Here is a 20,684-nt window from a genome sequence, read left to right on the forward strand (position 1 = left end):
ATATTATGGTAAATTAATTTAGTATTATTTTGTACTCGCTATAAATAATTACTTTTAAAGCCAGTTATCTCGAGATATGCCTTAAACGTTAAGGAAAGGTATTTACATGATATACTCTTTTGGAATTTTTTTCAAAACATCAAGTTCCCCTTAATGTTATATTTTATTTATATGTGCACGTGTCAGGTTTCTTAATTTTCCCCTTGTAATACCAAAAAGTTAAGTGGCGCCCTTTTTCTTATCTTCTCTTATCTTTGATATCTCTCTTTTTATCTATTTCTCTGTCTTTTCTAATCTATCTTATCTTGTCTTATCTTTATTTCTTCTGTTGGATCCATTCCCCATTCCAATAGCTAGTTTCGAACCCCCGACTTGCTCTTCACCAACCATCTAGCTGCCGTTCGCAGTGTCTCCATTGGTGACCTTTCTAGCACCATCCACAAAAGGTTTCCGAGGTTACAAGGAAAAAAGTCCATCTGTTTAGTATCAAAATATTAACCAGATCGTCCGGTCTATTAAAATTAATAGACTAAGGTGGCTAGGACACCTTGAAAGAATGGACACTGGAGACCCCCAAAGAGACGCAGGCCAAGATCTAGATTTAAAACTCAGGTCGAAGATGACTTGAGTAATCTAGGGGTCACAAATTGGAAAGCCAGGGCGAAAGATAGGGGAGAATGGAGACTAATTCTTGAACAGGCCAAGACCCACACAGGATTGTAGAGCCAAAGATGATGATATTAACCAGATATTCGTAAAGGGACTAGTGTCTTTAGTGGTATTCGTTTATAATAATATAATGTTTGTCCACGTTTGGCCTACTAGAACTTATTTTAGTATCACAATAAAATCAAACCAACTAGACATCCTATCTTTATCTCCGGTCCTCCATGTTTTACAAATGTTCAAGAATATTGCAAGATAGATTATGAAAACAAACAGTTATTAACTTATATATTGATATTTGGCAGATATATTGATTTTGTATGCTTTTAAATGCCAACTTCTAATGACTCTAAATAATAAATTAGTTCAAACACTAGACCTAAATCATCACTTCCTTCTCACCAAATACTTTTTTTAACATTTATACTGGGTGTTGCTATATGCCACCGACAATGCTCTATATCTAGAGTTGTTAATTGATTGAGGAACGTGACTCTTGGGGACTTGACGTTAGTCAAGGGTTATCCCTAAATTTTCCAAGAGAAAGACACGTCGACGAAAATATAGAGCCCAGGAGTTGCACCAAAATTACATATCCTGATGTTCAGAGAGTGCTTACACCCTCTGGTCTATTCCGAAATCACTATTTGTCACACTAGACCTTAACTCCACTTATTCGCATAGGTGTTTACTTCCTATTTATTGATAGTTCAACTCCTCGACCATTAATATCCAACAGGTTATGGATTCTAACGTCCTCCATAGTTACAGATCCCAAATTTTCTCTAGTTACTGGCCACAATGAGGGGTGAAATATATCTCCATAGGGACTCCTTGTATATTTCACGCTTTACCGGTGTGTATCCTTCGGAGAGCTGTGACAGTTAACTTCCCCATCACACCTATCCACAATTCCCGTATTCTGCCTACTTATCAATCCAAACTCCTACACAAATAATTGTAAGTAGCGGGAAGAGGCTTCAGAAGGAGGGATTGCGACAAGATTTTGATCATTACTTCAGCAGCGACATAAAGTTGATTACCACATTTTTCTTTTGATTTCAAACATTTTAACCCTCTATCTAACAACTAACCTTAATAAAGTGTCATGTTCCTAAATTAATTAACTATAACTTTCCAGAGTAGATTTATCGCTTCAATATAGCAACGCCCCTACTATAATATATAATATAGCCTTGTATCTACTTTAACTCTAATCAAAATGCTTCTTTGGTTTAAAAACACGAGGAAATTATTATGGAACAGTTCTAAACGATTAAAAAAGTATTAAAAGTGCATTTTACTATTGTGTAAATATCTTACTACCTTTTTGCAGAATTCCCCACAAATTTTTGTTGAGAGCATGCCACAACAAAAACTACAGTTTTTAAAAAACTTTTATCTAATTGTATACCATTAAAATGCCAACTTTTTTCAAAAGTGACATTGTTGGAGTATCTCTGCAAACAACAACACTGGATTTATTACTCCAGCTATAATAGTCATTAAATAATTAAAAAACCAGTTCTATTTCTTTTAAGTCTATGGTATCATTGAACACAAAAATCCTGGATCTACTGAGGCGACTTTTGCTGTTAAAAATGCATGCATACAAAAAAGTAGACTTTGCAAAATTGAACACTCCAGTTCCTGAAAAATATTCAACAAAATCCGTTAATTATAAATAGTTGACTTTCAAAAAATTACATAAACCTATTTACAGTGTCCCAAAAATCACTTAAGTGTTCATAAACAATGTTGTATAAATTAAACCTAGAGCTAAGATTAATACTATTACAAGAAATAATATTAAACTCAACAGTCTCTTGGATTGCGCCGAGTTTTTGACATCCTCTTTGATGTTTTCTTCAAGGCTGCACTTTTTTGGTGGTCGTCCTCTTCTTTTCTTTCCATCCCCTCTCAGCAGCGAGTCCTTACCCATTTTACATCTGCCATTCTCACAAGATCGCCTAACCATCTAAGTCTATTTGTCCTGATGATCTGACTAATTTCTGGTTTCTCGTACAGCTCGCCGATCTCTGTCTCCTTTGTCTCTGTCTTCTCCAAACGTCTTCATAGTCTTTTACTCCCCTAATAACTTTCTTAAAACACTCCATTCCTAGATGTTCAGCATATTTTCTTGATTTTTATTCATAACCCATGTTTCTCTTCCGTACAGGACGCTGGATTATATCACTGTTCGGTATAGTGTCAATTTTGCCTTTCTGGAGATGTTTTTTGCTCTTAGTAGATTGTATAGAGCTCCGATCGTTTTCTTTCGTTTCGAAATCCGCTTCCCAATTTCTTGGCTTTCTCTCTTTTTTGAAGCAATACTCTCATTACTCTCACTATTTGTGGTAGTCTTCAGTTGTGTGTCTTTATCTGTGGTCTGTCCCTTTTCCATATACTTTGTTTTTGCTCATTAATAATCAGTCCATAATGTTTAGCCTTCGCTTCAGAGTTTGAAAATTCTCAGCAGTTCCTCTTTAGTTCTTGACATTAACACTACATCGCAAGGACCAGAATCTGGCTTCTGTTGTCATAAATCATACCTTTTCATTGTGGTCTGCAGCAAGAAATTAAAGGAGTATTGTTGTCAGCGGATCTCCCTGCTTCTTACTTCAAATTTTCCTCTTAGGCTTCCTTCTATCGTAGGTTTTACACCTTATACTAGACAAAAATACATTGTCTGATGTGGTTATAAATATTTTTTCTAGTTTTCGAATCAGAACATTTTTTGGTCCTTCGAGCCGGAACATACAGTATAAAAGTAAGGACTTTGCAAAGTTTCAAGGATAGAACGCTCAATTTACTCGTACAAGTCCTAAGTAATCATGGACTTGACGGCATAAAACTTGAACTTCAAATACCTACCCGCCTAAAATCACATGACCTAAATCACTGATATTAATCGACGAAAGAGGAAAGTAGACAACCAGAAACCGAATAGAACGGTGCCAAATTAAAATCTTGCGTGAATTTTGAGACACTTTTTACAAAAACATGTATCTTACCTTGGTTTCAATGGCTCTAGACTCAATGTCTTGAAAATGGAGTTTTAATTTTGATTTTCCATCATCAGACGATCCTCTAAGTTGTGAAAATTTGTACTGCCAAACTGGAGTTTTGGAATCACCTTCATGTAAAGAAAATCCTAAATTCCAATCCAAGGTCAGTCCAGCCGTTTTACCGTTACTGCTTACAGTAAAAGTTTTGTTCTAAAAATGTTATAAAATGAAGGTATTTCTGGCACTAAAAATGTTAAGTACACTTACCCCTAGTTTCATAACAGCTGTACATACAGAACAGTGCCAGGCATTTTCAATTCTTAAAAGTTCCTGTCTGGTTTCTACTGAAAAATATCTCGAATCTTGGCCTGAAGTTTGCACCAAAAAGCAATGCTGTCGTTCATCGACGTTCTCAGATTCCTTTATTACCCTGAACATGGTCTGATAGACTTTAAACATTAGAGGGCATTTCGTCCAATCTGTTACGTTTAACTAGAAAAAAAAACCAATGACTTTATAATAAATAATTTAGATCTAGAAAGTTTCTTTTAAAAGTCTATTGATTTTTAATAGTGTTACAGTTAAAAATCAAAATAAAGATTGTAAATCTAGAGACAGAATAAGTTACCACATTTAACAGTTAAGTTAACATTTAGTTAACACATTATCAACGTAGTAAACATCATCATGAAAACGATAAACAATAAGTCCTATCAACAATTAAGTGATAGATAATATCTGTCTAAGAAAAAGAATCCAAAAATATTGAAGATAACAAATAACATAATTATTTGGAACGATACTTACGGGAGGTGAATCAAACAACATAAGATCAGTTCCTTTGAGTGCAAAAAATCTAGGTTTGTAGTTTTGCCATGGATGGTTATTATTCAGAACACCTTCGTTTACCCAACCCATGTACTCTATACGATCTGATACACTAAAATTCCTATTGTACAATTTCATCTAAAAAAAAATTTACATCAATACACAAATATAAATAAATGTAATTATATATAAATCAATTTTTACCTGTAAATTTGTAAGTCCAATAATATTATCACTAATATACTTTAGCCACTGAGACAAAATAGCAGAATCATCACAATGTATAATTCCTGTGCTGATACCATTCAGTCCCCTAACCTCAAAAGCATTTGGTCTAAGTTTATCAGTTCCAAAAATGTATCTCGTGACATACGCCATCATTAAAGGTACGGTCACTATATCAACCCAATGCGTTTGAGTTGTTTCTTGTTCTAACTCTGAGCAAATAGAGCTAGGTCTACTACTTGTACTATTGGTTACTCTTAAACTTTCATCTGATGCTGCTTTTTCTTCGCCATTGGTCTCTGCTGCTTGCTGGGCATCTTTTTCCTCTAAAAGTCAATACAACTATAACTACTTTCAAAACATAATATAAATTACAATTATAAGTTATAAAAATAAGCAGTTAAAAATCACTTGTGTTTTGTGTTTGGTGTTTTTTGACTAGGAAAGTAAATGACGGCATAAAAAAGAAGAATCTGTTGGGATTTTTCGGTATAAATTCTTCTTAATTAAACAATCCATATTCTATTATAACATTAACTTACCCTGTTTTTGTAAAAATGGTGTAGCTGCTTTGTAATGTTTTACAGTTAATACAACAAGATCTCCAGCATTTCTTAGTATATTTACGGCATCATCATGAGGACAGGCAGTAATATATTCCCCGTTAACTATAACAGTAAAAAAGATTTGTCAAAAACTTTAAAAAATACAATAAATTGGGTGATTTCTTCTACATATTTTATACTTATTAAGAAAATAACCAATGATTCCAATCCATTTAGCCCGATTTAGAACGTAATATACAGGGTGATAAAATTTTGTGACTATTGTGTTATTTACAAAAATAGGAAGCAACTGTAAGTTTCGCATTGTAAAATTAGTTACAAATATACAGGGTCTTTCATAACACTGTGCGCACTAAGGTATGTTTGTTGAATGAAACATCCCGTATTTTATTTTAAATTTAACATCCTCTTCACTTCCTCGTTACAAGAATATAAAGTTTTTTTTGTGTTATACAGAGTATTTAAAAACTTAAAACCAAATTTCAATGAAAATCGTAACACCCTAACACGTAAGTTCAACACCCGGTATAATTTAAAAATGTTACAAAAGCAACAACCCGTTTGTTCGCTGCAATTCTATAACTCTATTTGTAAAGTCATAGGACGGCCTTGTCTACGTGCAAATGATGTCTCATAGCAACAAGCTTGACAAATTGTCAGTCTCATATAATTAAATTTTTACAATTTTGGAGCAAAGCTGTACATACAGCCCGACATGGTCCATTCGAACCGAATAGGTGCTAATTGAAATAAAAACCAAAGTGTAAATTAATCTGCGAGGTGATTAAATTTGGTTATAAACGGTAGAAATCAACAAGGGGAGACTCAAGGCACTAGTTTAATAGTTGAAGACAAGCAAAGCTGGATTTGGTAGCAACAATCGATCGATTCCATGAACAAACTTTGGTGAGAAAAATCTTGTCATATTTACTTTTGTTTACATTGTACAATAGCATAATTTGGTCTGTTTTTTTTTGTGAATTCGATGCATTGTATGATACACAGTATTTTTATTTACTTTTGTTTAAAAAGATTAAAATGGGTCATTTAACAGAGTTCGTTACTAAAAGGGGAGTAATTAAAGCTCAATGAAGCCGGTTTGAAACGTTTGTGACTAATATAAAGGATGATCAAATTATAAATAGAAACGTGAAGAAGATTGGGATAGGTTAGCAGAAATTCGGTTAAAAATTGAAATGTTAGACAATTCAGAAAAACAACTAAATGAAAGGGTTAATTTTGAAGATAGGTATTTTAAAATGATTGCTTTAGTCGATAGTAAATTACAGAATGATTTGGATTTAGATATTTCTGGAAATAGTACACAAGTAGGGATTATTCGACAGTGTTAAACTGCCGGCAATGGAAATTCCATCATTTTCAGTGTTGTTTTTGATTGATATGAATTTCATGATACATTTAAGGTATTAATACACACAAATCATGAGCTTACTTGAAACGGGCGCTAAAGAGGGATGCCGCGAAGTTCTTGGAGCTTTATAGCCATTTTGATTCGTTGTTAAATTATTCGCAATTAGGAAAAGTCTTCAATTCAGATTAGAGAATTTATAGATGTTGTTCGGAGGGACTTGCGGGCTTTAAAATCGTTAAAGCAGAAGGTAGATTCATGGGATAATTTATTGAATTTTATTCTGGAGGGAAAATTGGATCAGAGTACAAAAAATGCATGGAAAAGATTGAGATCATCTACGGTATTTCCCACAATGAAAGAATTCTTGGATTTCTTAGAAAAAACGATGCGAGGGATATGGAACCTTCATATGATGGGACTAAAAATACAAAATCGGGCTCAAACAATAACAATACAGCATATAATACGGTAAATCAGAGTAACACGGTATATAATAATAGAAGAAGCACTGTTAACACATCGCATAATTCGGGAAATAAATATAATAAGAATTCACGGGCTTAATGGAATACGGAAGGTACACGGACTAGTTAGCAAGATATTGTTCATAGTTACAAATCCGTTAGGATATCGGAAAATACGGATTCAAGGAAAATTTGATTATCTACGGCACAGGTACAAATGATAGGAAAGTCGGGAAAATTAATTGGCTATAGACAGTGTTTCTCAATCAAATTTTGTGAGCAAAGAATTGTGGGAAAGAACAGAACTAAAATCCTTTAAGGTTGATCTGCACCCCCCAAAAGACAAACTACATATTCAAAAAATTTGAAAAAATTTGAGAAGGTATATATGATTACTAAAAGTATTTTGACAAATTTTGAGCAAACTTCATGTTTTCGTTTTCGATAAAAACTCAAAAAAACTGCTTTTTTCCAAGTATAAAGCGGGAAAAACAAACATAGAATTTTGTTAATTTTCTTACAGCATACCTAAGGATATAATCTCAAGAAATACTTATGAATTTTTTGAAAAATTTTTAATGTGCAGTTTTGCCACAATAGGAAAAAATAATATGTTCCGGTTGAAAGTAAATATACCGGTACAATGGATAGCGCAGAATTGCACAAATATAAGGAATTCGGTTAACTTAACGGTGCGATCTAAATGTTATAATTTTGGGTTTACCTTTTATAATAGCATCTCCTACAAACAGTTCTCCAGTTTGATCTGCTGCTTGGCTCTTATATATTCTAGATATCAAAATTGGCAGTTTGTGTTCTGCTCCACCTTTAATACTCAGTCCTAGACCACCCACTTTTTGTCTTCTAACTTGTACCATTCTTTCCTAAAACAAATAATAGTAAATTCGGCAGAACAGGACAATAATTTAGCTATCAACCTTAGTATTTACAGACTTCGATTCCGGTGCTACGGCTTCTTCTTTTTGCAAACGTAGCACCTCCATGGAGAGATGAAGCTGTACAGGAATTGGCCTACTCTTTCCATCACTTACAGATACCATGCCAGTCCTGACTTTTAGCTTTTGATCGACTTTTTCTTCAATGGGAGTCGTCATTCTTGTAGCGTTTATCTTCATATTTAAAGTAACTGAAAACAAAAGACATGGTAAACCTCCTGGACAAAATGTGTGATATTAATGATAAGCACTATACTAAAATTCAATAAACTATGCAGGGGACGCAAGTGGGGGCCTCTAACAGGAGCGCATTTTGGATTATCTTTTCGTTTTGCCAGAAGTGTTATTTTGTATCTATACGAAAATAAACTATCGAGTTTCCAGCATGTCAGATGAAATTTTTGATATGGAGTCAGATAATAGTTGACGAACATCGTGAAGTTTAAATTAAACGGCGACCTTTACCATTTGAAAATTTTAAGCCTGTAGACAAACCTTCTATAAATGCCTGACGAGCATTTGTAACCAATTTATGTTGCCATGCCAAACTTTTTTTAAAAAATGTCCTTCATTTATCCATGTTTCATCTAAATAAAAAATATTTTTGCCTTCTCTCCTCAATTTTCGAATTTCCATTAAATATTGCCTCCTCCAAAAAATAATTTCTTCTTTCTCTATAAGCGCAGATTTTCTATTATTCTGATAAAAGAATCCTATTTCACGTTTAAGTAAGTTTTCCACAGTTTATCTCTATTGATGTTTGGTAAAGATTCGTCTTCATTAATGTCTACTAAAAGTTTATCCAAAGTAGGAATCTTTATTTGTAAATAAAATGAATGAATTTTCTTCGAATTGATTGTTTCGCAATATCGCCTATATGAATGGGTTTTCTTCCAGTTGGCGTTTTAGGTGCTACTGTAATACTTCCACTATTTCGTTGGTTTTGAAGTCAGTAGATAAGCTAAGTTACTTTAAGCGCAAACCCTAAATCGCAACCCCCGGTCGTAACTGTCAAACGGCTTAACGTAGGATGACGTTATGGGGTCATGAAAAATGGGGTTGAACGCAGTATGTGCCGTGCACATCGGAGCATGCCAAAAGGGCATTACGTCATATCTTCGTTTCTATTGGTCCGAGTGTGGCGTATGAGGGCTCGTTGGAACGGAGAGGAGGTAACGAATACGTTGAGACAAAAAACAAAGATGGCGGCATTGTCAAATGGGCGCTAGAACGTATCTTCGTTGCTATTGGTCTGATTTTGACGTATGGGGTGTCAAATGAAAGCGTTGGAACGAGTTGGATTCGGATTCGGCGCCCAAAAAACATTCTAAAAAGTATATTCTGTTCTTTGGGTCCGAATATTAGTCAAATTTTGATTATAATCATATGGTTTAAAGTTTTTTTAAAACTAAGAAATTTTAAAACACGATATTCATCGAAAAAGAAAGATATCTGAGAAAACTTAACGTCGTTTGAAAGACTGGGACATATACTTTAAGATGGTTATAACAGTTTCTGGGAGAAAAATTATATTGCGATGCTACATAACCTCAAAAACGACCAAAAACCGCTATTGTTGCACTTTTAGGTTAGGACATCTCAGAAAGCAGTTTTTCCCATATGGATTTAATTAGACACACTGTATAATTATTGAATAACTGTTTAATTGTTCTGTAACATGAAATGTTAAGTGTCATGATCATTAAAGCCACGCTGAGTAAGCAACTTGTGTAACTGCAAGGATACACTTTTACATTCAATTGGAAAATCAGAATAAATATAGACTTAGTCTTCAAATAAATGTGTCCTTATTCTATCCTAACTATGTAACATTGCAAAGAATACCTGCTCCAAAAGTAATTCCTTTCCTCCAGCATTATTAGATGGTGCCCTCAATTATTAGATGGGCTCCCAAATAATATATGTCCACACTTTCTGGTTAAGTTTTTTATATACCTATGAGGCACTAGATAGTTTTTAAACCAGCATATATTTGATTTTTCTAAGTTTTTACCTACTTTTACCATATAACGCATTTTGCAAACCATTACAAAAAGAATAATTTTTTTCAGGAGAAACAATTTGATGCAGAAAAAATTTACTTAAAATTTCTTGTATTCATCGTGTAACATGGTCACTGTCAATCTTTTTCACAAGTCAGTTTAGAGAAATCTATTGTTTCATCCACCATGATAAAAAAGTAGTGATCTGCAACAGATTTTCTAATAAAATTGATTACTGCTGTATATAAGACTTCAACATAATTTTTCTATATACCATTTAGGTTGAACACAGGTCTGTTTTCACTGGTTGACTTCATAGCTCCCAAACAAATGTACAGTCCTAAGCTTTCAAGAATGTCGACTCTATTTATAAAATGTTTAGAATCTGAAGTAAGATCACAATAACTTTTATAATCATAAAGACCGAATAGTAGTAAATGCTAATCAAATTTTAGGTTTTACTCTTTGAAAGTAAGTAAAATCAGTATAGGTATGAGAAGTTAGTGTGATCACAGCTTAGTATGGGTCAATTATCTGGACTTTCTGGTATAATGTCAATAAAATATTGATGGAGAGTCAAAAATAATTTTTTTAGATAATAAACCTACACATTTAATTTCAATTTTATTGCTAACCAGACTAGAAGTTGTTTTTCTTAATTTTTTTTTATATTTTATATGTATAGTTCATTATTAGATACCTTGTATTATTTATTTATTTTTATAACCTAGCTGCATCCACAATATACCTATTTGTAATGGGGATTTCCCATTTAAATAAATAAAACAAAATAGCCTGTCTATTAAATATTTTCCCCCATGTAGACCAGAGCTGACCAAATTTGATAGTTTTCTCTCTTTTTATTAGGTGGCTCATGTAGAAGATGTGAAGATAACTCTTATTAACAAAAAGGGACAGATGTATAAACAAACAACAAAAGTAAAAGAGAACATTAACTTAAAACACACATAGGAGAGTCTGAAAATGCAACTGCAGCATATATGTTATTTTATTTAAATGTAATTCCCCTTTTCTATGCACTGTTAACTTTATACCACATCCACAAGTTTTTTAAAATCAAATAACTTAGTATATTTTTTAGGTTGTGGGTAAAATTTTCTAATATTTGTAAATAATACTAAATGCTCATTTAAAAAATCAATCAATTCGTTTTGCAAGCTTTTTCAAAAATTGTTGAGTATATTATAAGAGATATATATAAGAGAATAATATATCAATATTTTTGTAGATTGTAACTACTAGATTTTTTATGGTCCTACAAAATATGTTCAAAAGAAAAAATTATCAAATATATCAATAATACAATAGAGAATCAGTAAATGAAGCTTTTACAGTAAAGTGCACAGAGCCTATATTATGGTCATCAGTGTTCTTTTCTACACAGGTTTTGTAGTATCAAGCACTGAATTAATTGTATACAATGCAAGATACATTACATTTAAAATAGAAGTTTAGCAAAGTAAATGTATTGCTGATAACAAGACAACAATTTGTAAATGCAGTAACTGAATTAATAAAATATAAGTATTGAAAATATGTGCAATGTTTTCTCTTCCCACAACTAATTCTAAGTACAACCGATAACAACATTTTACATATAGCGTTACACCTCAGTTTGATCTCCTCAAATCTCTAGAGTCAGTAGCTACATCATTCAGGCATAGGGAAAGGTGATAGCATATATGCTGAAGTAGTTGCAAGGAAGAGTTTCAGACAAGCAAAATGTATTGTCTGTTCAGTCAGGTATCAGGTGGTGTGTGTACAGGTGTGGCTCTATCAGGTCCTTTCCAGATGTGGGACAAAACCGTAGGTTTATTAGATTTTTAAGACAGTACACCTAACTGATGATTATTCAGAGTCCATTTTAGTGCAGCATACATCAGATTGGGCTATTAACCAATGATGATGTATGGTTAAGATCCACAAGAGTACAGAGAAACACCTGTTGTATACTTGTAATGTGATTTGGTATTAGAAATGTCTCTGATACGGCCAAAATCAAACTTTAAATAATAAAGAACATTCTTCCAAACCAAATGACTAAATTCCCAATAGCTTAACCCTAACCAAATTATAAAGGATTAATAGATTGGACAAAATAGACCATTTAAAACTTGCAGAAGTATGTGAGAAAGACCAAAAGAAAGGAGAAAACTTTCTAGGTCATTGACCAAAATTTAAACACAAGAATTTTGCTGATTTTTGAATTTTCTTCAAAGATTCCATCTGGGTTTTAGTTTATTACTTCAATCAAAAAAGGGATTTAAAGAAAATTGACTTTCTAAATAAATATGGTATTGTTAATATTTTGTATAATAATCTTAGATGACCTAAGTACCTATAGGACTATAAACATTCCATGTAAACATGTGTTTACATATTATGCATGCTTGGATTGACCCAGAAGTTGAATGTACAGTACAAGCCTCACAAGCTCTGCAATTCAAAGCTAAAAATAAGTTTTCACCTTTGACATTATAATTTATTTACAAGTAAGTTTGTTTTTATCAAGGTAATTAAAATATATTTAAATGCCATCAAACAACATGCTTAGTATGTTAAATTTTAAGGGATGCATTGGATTGAAGTAATAAGCAACATGCTGTGCTAAAACTACAGGTGTAGAAATAATATTACTGAAATAATGATTTGATAAAAAGTGCAGACACTGAATTCAAAGTAATTGATTTTTAGAATATTATGAAAGAAATTACCTACTTTTATCTTGTGTTCGTTTTAATAAATATTTAGTAATGATCCAGTAATAGGATATATCATTTTCACCCCTCTGACATTTTACAGGGAATGTTTTTCACTGCACCAGTCATTTTTAAGGATTAAACTAATTTTTCTATGTGATGCTAAGATATATCCACTGACACACTTACAAAACGTTGAAATCCAATCATATTACTTGTAGTAAAGGCAGGGTCGTACGGGCTTCGTAGGGTAGGATTATCCATTCAACAATATCCAGCCCTTCAGGCCATTTCGCGCAACTCCGTCTGTAAAAACTCCTGCTTCACTCTAAAACTTCACCCCTAAATGGTTGACGTCATTTAGAATTCCTTATTTTGGTGGGTAGTTTGACGTAAAGCAATTAAGAACTAAACAATATCAACAATAATAAATTATTGTTTTGATTATTTAAACCTCAGAGGCAATGACCTTTCCGTCAAAACCTTTAAACTACATAGTGTAAGAGTGGTTGCCTATCTAAGTGCGCGATACTTTAAATTAAAAATAAAAGGATAATGGAGGAAAACTGAATTTAATTAAAATTATAGGACTATCTGTAGTAACATAACGTTATCCCTCGACACCTAACGGTAGAAGAGGAATGATTATGTATTTATGCTATGCTAACAGATGCTAGGTGTTTTCGTTTATCGCAAGAAAAATGTAAAACATTTTTTGACTGCCCAGTGAACACATATTTCTGTACAAGGAAGTTAAAAAGCGGTTTCTTCTTAGACTATTCTGGTGTAAAATGAACAAGACACTATAATAGTGTTCCTCTAGCATACGTTTCTCAATATCTTTTAGCCGAATTTTCTTAAAATCAGAAGTCTCATGAGCAATAGTAATTAGTCTCGCCTTATACCACTATGAACAGGATAGTCTGCTATTTTTTGAAGCTACAGGATACAAGGAAGATAACAGATACAGCGTTACCTCTTATGATAACCCCTAGTTTTATCAACAGATCACATATAAACATATTTTGCCCTTATTAAGTTACGTCCTAAAGAGGTAGAACAGCCTAAATGGGACACTAGCAAGAAAGAAACAATTCATAACAAGGAATCATCTACCAGAGTTTTGCCCTTATATTAAAGTTACGTCCTAAAGAGATAAAAGATGCTTAAACGAAACACTAGCAAGAAAGACACAATTCATAAGAAGGAATCATCTACCAGGCATGAGCTCAGATACCCATTTTATTTGGGCTGAGTCGAGCAGGGGCATTTTGCTTTTTATTCAGGATCTGTTCGTTCAGGTATATACTCTGGTTTAGGATTTATATCATGAGTATTGAGTATTGTTTTTGTATTAATAATTCACCATTCAGTATGCACATCACGACATCTTCATTTCACTGCTGATAATGGCATAGATAAAATTACACCTAGATTCCTAGATTGGTAACAGCGATAGCCAAGGTCAAATCACGTTCGGATTTCGCTCCCATTCGTTTGGTGGCGCTGCTAGTCTCGTTCCTGCGCTGAGGGAGTGTGCTGTGGTCAATTCAAAGTTGAGTTTAGACAATTACGGTGCCATATTTGTATTTGTTTTATTTTTTATAATTTAAAATTTTTTATATAAGTAGTGCAAAAAGGTACAATTTTAGACAATTTTTTATTATGGCATCAAACACATTATATGGAATACCAATGGAAAAACGAAGAAATGAACAAAGAAGGTGTTGTGTTCCAGATTGCATGGCTACTACTAGCAAGCATTATCGTTTTCCAAGTCCACGAAATTATATGGATATGTTTGATAAATGGGTGAGTGCTGTTAAGAGCTCTAAATTGTAAATTTATGCAACTAAAATTGTAGTAAAATGCCTTTTGCAGAATTAGGCTTGTATTCGCATAAAACTTGACATAAGAATGACAAAACAATTATTATTTAAATACTGACCAGTTGTTGTCACAACATTAAGAAAACTAAAAATTATACTACACTTGGCTTGTATTTTGTATTATTAATATTTCTTGTAACACATATAACATTTCTTGTAACATTTTTATAAATAAAGGTTTTATTCTATATTTTATTCTTTAATTTTTTTAATCACTTTGACATTTTAATGTAATGGAAAATAAATAATATAGTCTCAACATAACAAGAAAACTCAAAAAGTATACGAAAAATATTTATTATCGTATATGATAAGGATTTTTCTTGTTATTTTAGGATTATATTGATTTTCCTTTACTTTAAAATGAGTTCACAATCCTAGGCAATATTACTAAACTTTTGAATTTAGCGCCATGTAAATATAGTTACGCTCCCGGTCACTAGGGGATGTGCCAATCATTGTTTTATTCGTTAACACGGAAGTTTCAATGCTAGGTGGTAGTGTGCTATGGATAATGGGAGAGGGAGAACTGAAACACAAACCATACATACTCTGTATGTATGTATGGTCTGTGAACTGAAAGCTGAAAGAAAAGGAAACAAACTGTCAAAACATAAGAACATAACCTAAAACCCAAGAATAAATAGAAAATATCTAAAAGTTAAAATATTATTTTGTCGAATAGTTTGATAAATTTATAAGAACTAAAAGGGGTAAAGTTAAATATTTAGTATATTTTTTGCTTGAAAATATTGCGTAGAAAAGATAAACCTCGATGATTGGAATTTTCTTAAATTTATACTAGTCCAAAAGCTTCCTTTGTATACAGGGGAGAAGTTAGTCTAAAGACACTTAACAAATTTAATTACCAAATACTATGAGTTTACTTTGTAATCAAACTTTTGCTTCTTATTTTAGGGATATTCCTAAAAAGACATAATTCGAAGTAAGAAACATGCCAGTCTTAAAAGTCTGAATGAAAAAGGTAAAGTTATATAGACTTTTTTATCAAAATTGAAAAAGGTAAGGTTATATAGCGTTTTTTTACATGTTGCCCTTTTAAGTATTTTGTTTAGTTTTTATAGTTATTTTTAATATAATAATAACTCCTTTGTATTTGTACATTTTATTCTAAGAAAATATTTGTTACTAGTATTTACTAGTATCATAGTATAATGTTGAATATCTTTTTAATTACTGTTACCATTTTTAATCTTCCTTGTAGTGTAATTAAGTTCTTTATGTAGCTATTCTGTTTGATATCTACTAATATCAAATGTAATTTGTAGGCTTTTAGATCACAGGACTGTATGAAAATATGCTATATGTTGTAGATCCCTGCTGTTAAAGGTCCTGAAGAGGCTCTAATGGAAATTGCTAATGATCTTTCATCATGTAATTTGATTACTCAGGTTGTGTCAGTCTATTACAAACAGGATACTAAAAATGGATAAATAATTGTGGCAAAATTGAGGTGTAGAGATATTAAAACCAAAGCTATAATGGGAACAATAAAAAACTAATAAAGGTCAGTGACAGTTTTTTAATAGAATTGATAATGAATGTAAACTGCAGTTATTTCAATTTAGGTTAGATAAAGTTCAATATAGTAATAGTACTGACTTTAGTATGCTTTAGTTAAATGCTCATTCAAAAAGGAATAGAATTCTAGAACTGGAAGAATTAGTAGTTACATTGAATATTACAGTTGTAATTGTAGTGGTTGTACATTGATTGCGAGGAGATGAAAAACCTTATTTTAATATGAATGGATGTAGTTCAATATAATATGTGTGTAGAAACAGAGAATCTTAGCTTTCATGTATATGATTGTTATTTTTGTCATCACTGTACTTTTTTGTGTCTCTTATCACATTACCTAGCCATTTTGATTTTTGAATCGCCACTCAATCTGTCCTATATTCCGAGGCTCATTTGTTAGTTCTGTACTGATAATCTTTTTTCAAAAATGAGTGGTTGGCCCACTGCCCAACCTACTTTTCCAGAGGACCATTATCTGCTCTCATTAGTCCTGACCTTGTTTCTCTCAGGGATTGGTTACCACTGTCTTCCATAGTGTTGTTCAGGTTCTTTACTAGGAGGTGAGAGTCAGAATTGAGTAGGAGGGGCTTGGTGATGCTAACAGTAAGTAGTATATTGTGTGTCACTACATTTTACATATTCTTCATGATTGACACGACTGTTTTGCTACTTTCTTTGTAATATATTCGTTAAGACTGGGTATTCTTCAATGTATCCCCAGCAAACAAAAAGTTTAAATATTCAATTTTTTTACAATTCTCATTATATCATTCTTCTGTATTAATCACCCGCTATTATTTCTTCTCAGTTGGAATATCTTCAAATAAATGTTCTATTTGATCATATTATACACACTTTATTCAATACTTGGCTATCCAAATACAATTTTTTTCTAAAATTATCGTTTGTTGGTACACATTTTTCCTTTTATGTCTGTTGTGTTACCCTACTTCTAGGGTTGCTTTATGCTATAAATATATTACAATATCTTTCCTTGCATTTCAGTGTAAATCTCCTACTGTAGTTGTATTAAAAAGACAGTTTTTAATACAAGCATGTCACTGACGAAAGAAGAACTGTTGCAACAAATTAAAAGAACAATCTATATTTCAAATATATGGTGTAACGCGCATTTGAGGCAAACAAGTTTATTGAAACCAAATGGTAGTGGTTGGACTTTGATCGACAACAACTATAATTATTACTGGTTTGACGGAGATTGAAGTCCTTTTAAAGATATATCTTCAAATACTGAAGGTACAGTGTTAATTATGGTAACTGGTTTTAATTAAAAGCGACAATTTTAATTATGCCAAATTTTTCCTGTAATTGTATAATATTCAAATTGTACTGGTTTTTTTATACCTTTTTTTAACTCTTTTACAATATTTGTCATTTAAGTCCCTTTTCTTTATTAACACTGATTTTCAAATATTTGAAATTTTTGTTTTTATTGTAAAACTCTTAAAAAATCCATCTCTTTGAGTAAATAATATTTAATTTGCAGATGCTGAAAATAATTCTGAGGCAACTGACAGCGATGAGGAAGATACCTTTGACAATAGTGATGAGAGCGACAATTTAGAATTTTAATTAATTTCGTAATTTTTTTTTCTATTTTGAAAATGTACAAAAAGCTTTACATTACCTAATTATTATTTTTTAATGCAATATTTAATATTTATTTATATACAGTCCGTTTTATTTATATGAAAAAGATGAATGTAATTTTTTTCATTATTCTTTTTAATACAATACTTGATATTTACTTTGTATTTAAATTCTCCTACCCTTCCTAGTTTTCAAGCAATTATATCTCCCAAACCATTCCTTTACCTGCTAACCACATATACTCCGTTTACAACCTGCTACTTAATGTTTAATCCTCCCTCTTCAGTAACCCTTCTCCAACCCTCCAACATGTTTGCTCACCTCTACTAGACGATATTATCAGCAAAGAGCATTGACCAAGGAGCCCCTTCCCTTACTTTCTCTGTCAGTACATCCTTAACAAGGTTAAACAGGTAGGGACTTACTGGAAGAGCCTTGATGCAAACCAACCGTCACTGGAAAACTTTCGGCCAATCCCACAAAAGCCCTTACTTTCCTGTATCCTAAAAAAAATTAGCTGGTTATCTACAAATTTCTTCAGTCTTTTTCCGGCATGTGCGAGGAGTCAGATGCGTTAAATGACCCATATTTATCATACAGCTTCTTTGTTGACTGTAGTATCCGCTTTAATTTTATATAAAGCTTTTCCATAATTTTTAATTGCATGGTTGCGGCATTCTATTTTTGTTACATATTGTCCATAGGCAACCTCGTCACGAATTTTAGCATATACACTAGAGTTCCCATCTGCCATAAACTCCAAAAATTTAAGTCCATGAAGAATTTGGCTTTGTTTCAATCCTCCAACTATTATAGATGTCTCCATTGCGGTAGATGAGCCTTGCCAGTTTTTATAACAAGTGTGAAGAGGTACAGGCTCGTTTTTAGATTCATAACGGGCACAGAATGAACAATACTTATTTCTAACTCCCAAATATATTAATTTTTTAGTAAATTTTCCAATAATAATTGCCTAATATGTAAAAAATGTCCATAAGATCTGTGACTCAAACCTCCGTCACAATACACAGTAGTCCATGGTATGCCATCAGAATCTAGTTGCCCTTCTACTATAGCCAATTCTCTTACCTTCATACCAGCTTGTTTCATGAACTTCCATAATCCTTCTATCCACTTATCCCCAAGTTCAATTTCAATATTATGGAACAATCGGTTAGACATGGAAGGAATATCTAATGCACCTTTAAAAAATCAATGAAACTAAATTTGTACTTTATTACTGTATTATCACAAACCTAACAATCCTGTTAAGTGTGCATATGTACCACCTGTTGATAATGTGCTCCAAACAGCTCCATAATTAATAGTTGACTGCTCACAAAGGTTTTCTGTTGACTTTTCAGTCTTATAGCCACACATGTTGCATAGTAATACCACTGTTGAAACTAAACCTTTATGTTTTACATCAATTATCTGTAGATTTCCCATCGTACAAACTTTCGAATGAGCAAACTGTAAGTTTAAAGCCCATTGTAGGACATAAGGTAAGTCCATTAAGATATGTTTCTTTTACTGGGTCTTTTTTAATTTCCAGGGGATGATTGTTAATGCTAAAATTAAAACATGCTTGTTGGTAATTAAAAATACACTATATATTTGACTTTCATATTCTTCTGAAGAAATAAGGCTGAACTCATGTAAATCTGATGAGGTTGATTGCACTACTTCTTTGATAAAAAAAAACAAACTTATTGCTGTATCTTGTCAGTCCATGAAACACAATTTTACAATGAAATTTGGCATGGTTGTAATTTTCAAAATGCCTCTTTTTAAGTCGTTTTTTAAACGTTAGTTTATTTGAATGCCACTCATTTTAACTGCGGTGTGAATCTACTCCGTTAAATACACTCAATACAGAAATTAATTACCTATATCAAAACTTTTAAATCTCAACACAACATTGAAAATTAAATGAATATTTGACTAAAATCTAAACGAATATCATTGACCATTGTTCCGTTTTACTTAAATTAACGTTAAGATAAGAGTTACTGTCCCTAACAGCAAAAAAAAAAATCATAAAATATTTCACTCACAATAGTTTGTTGACCTGTGATGAGAGGACCATAGGCCTGGAAATAAACAGATGGATCTCAAAAAGTAGAAATACGATAATCTTTACCTCTTCGGCAAAAATATTGCTAAGGGTGGTTGCCCTCGACATGACAAAATGAGGTTGTGGGTGAATAGTAGCGGCAACAAGTGAATTGCCAGTGGGACTCACTAAATAGTGAGTTTCTCTAGATGGTAATTGAACAAGAAATATGTACTTCTGAATGCATATTCATATTCAAATATTAACTACCTAACTAAAATCGAATTTTGGCTTTTTATAAATTAGGCCTAAGCTAATTAATTCTTGGAAAGTAGATAATTATTACTTGAAAGGAGTGGTTTAAAAGAAAACTTATTCTTTTATATAATACTATAGCTCCAAACATAATTTATTACGAAAAAGCTCTTTTAACAGCAAGGGTCTTTTAAACAATCATACGTATTTGAATCGAATAAAATTAATAATCTCTAGACATAGTATTGAAAATACTGGTCAGTAATAGAAGTCTTTACGAGAATTATATTTAATTTAACCAAATAACTCTGAGCAGCATTTACCCTAAATCCAATTATATTTAAGTTAAGGGTAACAAATGAACTGACATTAAATTTGTATTAATTCAATTAACTGCATTTGACTTAAGACGCTTCAATCATTTAATTTTTGGTTATTTAGTTCGTTCTATAATAGATTATTCAATAATGGCATTAGTATTTAGTGATGATTGAATATTTGTCTTATTGCAAATTTAGAAATT

The 20,684-nt window shown here is 32.2% G+C and overlaps 1 protein-coding gene and 1 long non-coding RNA gene across 7 annotated transcripts; one reads left to right on the forward strand and one right to left on the reverse strand.

The window, feature by feature from the left end:
• Window positions 1-212: 212 nt before the first annotated feature.
• Window positions 213-13,274, reverse strand: Syn2 (Syntrophin-like 2). 3 transcript variants are annotated; one of them, XM_072545923.1, is made up of 9 exons: window positions 12,824-13,274; window positions 8,068-8,276; window positions 7,854-8,013; window positions 5,270-5,395; window positions 4,707-5,053; window positions 4,482-4,640; window positions 3,942-4,166; window positions 3,681-3,884; window positions 213-2,316 (listed from the first exon to the last, which is right to left on the reverse strand). In XM_072545923.1, exons 2-9 carry the CDS (start codon window positions 8,263-8,265, stop codon window positions 2,209-2,211), a joined length of 1,527 nt encoding a protein of 508 aa, XP_072402024.1. In that variant the 5' UTR covers window positions 8,266-8,276; window positions 12,824-13,274; the 3' UTR covers window positions 213-2,208. The 3 variants fall into 3 exon arrangements, with proteins under 3 accessions (XP_072402024.1, XP_072402023.1, XP_072402022.1); XM_072545922.1 differs by having other exon boundaries at window positions 214-2,316; window positions 12,828-13,274; XM_072545921.1 differs by having other exon boundaries at window positions 215-2,316; window positions 12,998-13,274.
• Window positions 13,275-15,269: 1,995 nt separating this feature from the next.
• On the forward strand, window positions 15,270-18,001 carry LOC140452306 (uncharacterized). 4 transcript variants are annotated; one of them, XR_011952167.1, is made up of 5 exons: window positions 15,270-15,410; window positions 15,616-15,720; window positions 15,987-16,225; window positions 17,245-17,496; window positions 17,747-18,001. It is a non-coding gene; the product is annotated as an uncharacterized lncRNA (long non-coding RNA). The 4 variants fall into 4 exon arrangements; XR_011952165.1 differs by lacking the exon at window positions 17,245-17,496; XR_011952166.1 differs by lacking the exon at window positions 17,245-17,496 and having other exon boundaries at window positions 16,032-16,225.
• Window positions 18,002-20,684: the final 2,683 nt, after the last annotated feature.

This window comes from Diabrotica undecimpunctata, chromosome 10 (genome assembly GCF_040954645.1).
Source record: "Diabrotica undecimpunctata isolate CICGRU chromosome 10, icDiaUnde3, whole genome shotgun sequence".
Lineage (NCBI taxonomy): Eukaryota > Metazoa > Arthropoda > Insecta > Coleoptera > Chrysomelidae > Diabrotica > Diabrotica undecimpunctata.